The following is a 6,000-nucleotide window of genomic DNA, read 5'->3' on the forward strand; positions in this document are numbered from 1 at the left end:
TTCTATGCATATAATTTATTTCTTCTTTTTTAGGGAATATATAATTTATTTCTATTATAGTCAAGGATAGCCTTGTATTATTCCTACTATCCAGTGATGTATGGATAGTATGATTTTATTTAGTTCAATATAGTTCTTTCAGTTATCTACCAAAATAAAATGTTTGACTGTGGTTAATAACAGGTTTAGGAATATCTGATAGTTTATCTGCTATACTAGTTAAAAACTGTCATAAACAAAAAGCTCTTTGTACAGTGGACCACACTTACATACTTTGTTTTATATTTTAATACAATATACTTTACCCTTTTCAAAATAAATATCATAAACAAGAAATAACCAGATAGATTCTTTGACAATATTACAATTCATGAATTTTATAAATCAAAACTTTCCACAGGGTAGATAAACTTCAAAATGTTATACAATTCATTCACCTTTTAATGAAGCACAGGAATAAGATTCATTATATTTTTATAAATAAGAAGTCATTATCACTAAGGCTAAGAGGCTCTCACCTTTTTCATCAAACGGAAAAGGTTATTATAGCAGCCAAAGAAAACATGTAGACCCATCTCAATGTGGTTTCCGTGCTTGTCCACAAAAGATCCCACTTTGCCACCAATGAAAGACCTTGATTCATATATATCAACCTGCAGATCAAAACAACAATGCCTATAAACTACTTTGGTAATGATTTAAAGCATGTAAAGTACTAGGAAAAACAAACTGATGAAAAAAGCTACTTAAAATTAAAAAAAAAAAAAAGTTTTTCATCCAATGGGCAAAACAAGTAAAATGAGCCCCATGGTAATAATCAGTTCTGTTTGCTTTGCAGCAATGAAAAGCTGTGTGAAAACCATGGTCAACAGGATTGCAAATGGTACACTTTTGTCTGAATCCAATTTTAAATCTGATCTAATTATGTCAATCCCAATTCGATCTGTTTATAACTGAATCACAAATGGATCTACCCCAATGTGATCCAAAAATGTTTAAACATTTATATTTACACTTATATCTACATAAATATGTATCTATTTGTAAAGTTGGTTTCAATGTTGATTCATGAATGTTTACTAAAGAGTCAGGTTCAAGTCTCATAGAAGTTACTTTTAAGTCAATTTGTTCATGTCATACAATATTTGAATTCGTTTTAAGTTTATTCTATCAATAACAATATAATAATCTGATTATTTTTAATTTAATATATTAATGGTATTCAATAACCAAATTTGGTCCATGTCCTATCTAAATTGGATAAATAAAATCTTATTCAAATTCAAATATTAATGAATTGAATTTGAATCTAGGTATATCCAATTCAATCAGATCTGTTGACAACCCTAATTGTGAAAAGTCCATAGAATCAACTAACATAATCAAATAAAATATCCTTTTTTTTCAAAAGAATTACGAAAAACAACCTTACAGGCCCAAATGACACATTAATTGTGGTAGATGAATGCAAATATATGTGGTAATATGGAAGAACTTCAGAAACAATTAAACAAACTTGAGCTGAACCTCATGGCCTTGATCCAAAAGCTCCACTGCAGTTGACATACCCGCAAGTCCAGCTCCAATGATAGCAACTTTCAACTTTGGTCCCCTATAATGCTCAGGCTCCGGTGGAAACAACCCTTTGGGAGCTGAAAGGACACAATTCACTTTAGTAATAAAAGTAAAATTGATTAACAAGAATGTTGTCCTTTTGTTTCCAATCTGAAGTATGAAAATTTTTAAAAAAAGGTACCGTATATCATAATGATTTGGGAACCTTCAGCTATCCAAACCAAAAACAACAGTACGGTAACCTATTCACCTGGCCCAATATGTACTGGTAGGTTCCAATCAAAATACCAAAAACTGTTAGGTGAAGTGCTTAACCAAAGAATGAATGAGAAATCATACTACTAAAAATTGCAGAAACAGGGTGAATTTTATGATAAAGCCCTCAATATTAAAATATGTTGAGCCATGAAATCTCTAAAGTTCTTCCCTTCTTTGTACACCAATTTTGGGGATGACACATAAAAAGAAATTCTGTCTGATACTCTTTTTCAACTTGCAAATTTCAGTCGGAAGTCAGCTAAACTCACTCTAAATTACTACAAAATGGCATGGCCATAGTATCTAAACCAACCTCAAATTCTCACTGAAGTACTACCAAGCACATGTACTGAAACTAATTGAAGCTAAAAAAGCAACATAAACAACAAAAAGAGTGCATAATTTAACAAGAAAATATTACCGTTGATGCTCATATCAGAGACATTCGTGTCCAAAGACGAACGAACTTCCAGTCTCTGCGTCTTCAATTGAATCTTTCCGTCCTTAAGAACCATCGGACGGCGAACTGAGAATCCAATCATCTCACTAAACCCGTTTCGCCTTCCGGTCAGTGTAGTAGAAAAACAAGTGGAAGAAGCCATGGTCACCTAATCAGCAAAAAAATTCAAACAACAAGATAACAAAGCTAAACTCTCTCTCTCTCTCTCTCTCTCTCTCTCTCTCTCTCTGTGTTTCTACTATTACAACCACAAGAAGAAGAGAATTTTGTTGCAAGAGACACTCTCTACTCTATCTGAGTTTTATCATGGCTTCCCGCGGCCAGTATTATCGTTGTTAATGGTTTTTTTCTTTATTTTCCGGGTGGAGAGGAGACCGGAGAGTAGAAGTGGGCACAGTACGGAAAGATGATTGGATGGAGAGAAGTAAAGGTTGAAGAAATTGTTTGGGAGGAGTTTTTAATGCTTTAGTGTGGCCGGTAGAGGCGAAATGACAGCTTGGGGTCAGAATTTTACTGAAGGTGGGAGGTGGTCACTGGCCAGTTGGGTGGTGCATCACCTTATCCTTCCACTCAGATTTGGAAAAATAAAAGAGCTTGGAAATGGACACACCACGATGCCCACTGAGCTTTTAACTATTTTCCTCTTTTTTCGATTGAGGGGTCAGGACTCAGGAGGGGCGGATGGTGCCTAGCGCGTATTCTGCAGGTCCTCCGCAGTCCGCACATACAACAAGCTGTTTGTGGGATGCACGAGGTTTTCCTTCAAACCAAACAATATATAAAAGAAATGAATGATCATGCACGTTCAGGCTCCGTGGGATGCACGAGTTTTGTTAATCAAGACTTATAAACAAATTCAAAGAATCAAAAGAATAGTCTAATTAATTTGTCAAAAACCAATAATAATAATAATATAATCATAATTATTATTATTATTTAAGTAACTAATATAAATTATTTTTATTTTTACAATTATTAATTAATAATATAACCATACTAAAAATAACTTAATACTTAACTTAAATAATCATTATTGATGTAGCGCAATCCTTGGGGGGGGGGGGGAGCCGGGCTCTTCGAGCTAGGTGGGAGGCTAAGTTACATTAGTCCTCGGCGAGTTGCTTGACTTGCTGAGTTGCCAGTCCTCGACTCGGCGTGTCATTTCCGTCGAGTCGAGATCATGCTGCCAGGCTGAGCTGTTCACCAAGTCAGGTTACGTGCATGTGTCCTTGAGCCACGGGGTCAGGCCAAATCGTCCTCCATCAATTGCCCTCCCACTCCTCGTGCTGGGACGAGCCCCAGTGCAAGGAGTTCATGGTTTGCCGGGCAGATTTGGCTCAGTACTCACACCACGATGTTGGGTGGTTTAGTGGCTGGACCGGTTGGGTATTCGGTTTGCACGGAGGGAAAAACCCCATGTCTCGTGCAATTCATGCACGTACGTCACGCGCTTTATGTTGTGCGGATGCCAAAAAGCGCGCTAAATCAAATTCGCCTTGAGAGTTCCGCAACCGGTTTCTTTGAGGTCCATTGGATTGATCTAATCTTGATCATTGGTTATTGGGCCCTGCGTCTATAAATAGCGGGATTCTGGCCATTTTCTTTTGCTGCTAAGTGTTTTTCGCCTTGAGCTCATGTCTAAGGTCTCCAGCTCAGTTTTGTCTTTTTTTGGTGAGTCCCTGAGTCTTTCCTTTTTTCTTTTTTCTCAGTCCGTCCTCCCTTATGTCTAGCGAAAGCAGTTTCTCGGACGAGCCCAAGGCGGGCACCACGGGTCATTGTGACCCTTCTGAGGCCTAGCCTTCCCATGAGGCACGGGCAGCCTCAGGTAAATTGGCGTCCACCTCTCATCGAGGTCGGATGCCGGACCAGTTCGGTCTCTCTACTCTGACACCGGAGAGGCTCCAAGACCTCGCCCAGCAGTTTAACCTTCCTTCAGAGTACTCCTATAACCTTCCTACTGGCAATTTTCCCTAGGAGCACAGTCCGGATGAGGTCGTGATCTTCAAAGAACAGCTCGTCGATGGGCTTTGTCTCCCTCTTCACCCCCTTATCCCCGAGGTGTTGAGGCATTTCAGCATCACACTGGATCAGCTTCACCCCAACTCCATTCAGAATTTGGTGGGAACCATTTCCCTCTGTCACGAAAGGCAATTCTCTTTGGACACGGACATACACTGCTCCATACTGTTAATAAAAAAGAGTGCCTCTAGTGCTCCCCCCGAGCATGGGCAGGTCTACTACTTGTCTCCTCGCCCAGTCTTCAAACTGTTGCATAAGTTTCGAGCAAGGTCCCGGCCTGGAAGTGGGACTACTTTGTGGTCCGGGCCAGCACAGGGTGACCCTTCCTCACTAGCTGGAGGGTGGCTACCTAGGCCGCCAGCATCGCCCTCAACCAGCAGACGTGGGAGACCTTCCATTTGTGGGCTCAGGCTGAGCTTGATCATCGGGAGTACATCACCGAAGAGAAGCTCGTAAAGGTCGGTTTGAGCCCAGGTAGGTCTATTTCTATCTTTTGGTGCTTTGCTTTTATCTGCTTGTTGTCTTCAGGTTTACTAATGCCAATTTTGTTGTAGGTCCCATGGACGAAGAAGAAAGGATTACAGCTACCAAGCTCCTCAACCAAATGAAAAAGAGGAAGAAGTGGACTGCCAAGAAGGCTCGCGTGGAGTCGCCGGGCTCCCGCCTCTGAGACAGAGTTCAACAATGCCCCTCCGGTGATAGATCTAGAGGATGATTTTCCACCCCAAAAGCCTGAGGCTGCGGGCGGGTTGGTGGACGAGCCAGCTGGGGTTGCCGCTGAGGCTCCGGGTTCTGTTGGGGCGGCCGCTGAGGCCACCGAAGAGTCGGCTCAGCATGCTGCAGATGCGGCGGTGTCCTGTTCGGGGACTGGAGAGGAGGAGGAGTCCATCTTGGATCCCGAGGTCGGCCTCGATCGAAATAAGAGGGGCGTCATTAATGCAGAGGTCGTGAGTTGGGCCGAACTTTCCCCAGGTCAGCTCAGGGGCTGCACATCAACCGACATCATGGTGGTAAGTTCATATTTCGTGAGCCAACACTCTATCCCCCCTTTTTCTTTTTCTTTTTCTTTTTTTTTCTTTTTCTTTTTCTTTTTTTTTTCTAACTAGTTTCCTTCTGCTAGGCGAACACCGTCGTGCATGCCTTGACTTTACAATCGGACAGACAGCTAAGGCACGCTATGGCTGCTGAGGAGTCATCCCGTGTGGCTCATGCCGAGCTGAAGGCAACACAAGACAAGGTCCATCAGTTGGAGAGTGCTACCGTTGCTTAGAGAAGCCTGAGTGATGCCTTGGCGTTAGAGAGGGAGGAGTTGGCCCGTGAACGGGACAGACTGAAGGCCGAGATGAATGGGCTTCGAGTTGGTCAGGAAGCCCTGAAGCTCAAGGTGAAAAGCCTCAAAATGGCCCAGAAGGCTTCGCAAATCAAGATGCAGACCCTCAAGGAAACCAAGGAGGCCTTAGAGCGCGAGGTGGAGTCTCTTAAGGCCGATATCGAGGAGAAAGTAGAGATATTCAACAACGCTTTGGAATAGACCAAGGTTTAGTCCGTCATTGACTACGTCAAGTCGTCGAGGTTCGACAATGTAATGTCAAAGGCCTATCGTAGGGGGTTCAAGCTCGGTCAGTGGTGGATAAGGCGTGCCTACCCCAACCTAGACATAAGTGCCTTTACTTCTTTCAACATCACAG

General features: G+C 41.9%; 1 protein-coding gene across 1 annotated transcript in view; it reads right to left on the minus strand.

The window, feature by feature from the left end:
• ZDS (zeta-carotene desaturase) overlaps positions 1–3,044 on the minus strand; it is a 57,629-nt gene extending 54,585 nt beyond the window's left edge. The window contains exons 1-3 of the mRNA XM_088960715.1: positions 2,255–3,044; positions 1,528–1,652; positions 519–653 (exon numbers count right to left, since the gene is read on the minus strand). Of these exons, the coding sequence (XP_088816841.1) occupies positions 519–653; positions 1,528–1,652; positions 2,255–2,435 (441 nt within the window). The 5' untranslated portion in view covers positions 2,436–3,044. The remainder of the gene's footprint in view (positions 1–518; positions 654–1,527; positions 1,653–2,254) is intronic.
• Between the last annotated feature and the right edge of the window lie 2,956 nt (positions 3,045–6,000).

The sequence above is a fragment of the Nelumbo lutea genome, chromosome 1, assembly GCF_056320005.1.
Source record: "Nelumbo lutea isolate HS-2025 chromosome 1, American lotus-T2T, whole genome shotgun sequence".
Taxonomy (NCBI): domain Eukaryota; kingdom Viridiplantae; phylum Streptophyta; class Magnoliopsida; order Proteales; family Nelumbonaceae; genus Nelumbo; species Nelumbo lutea.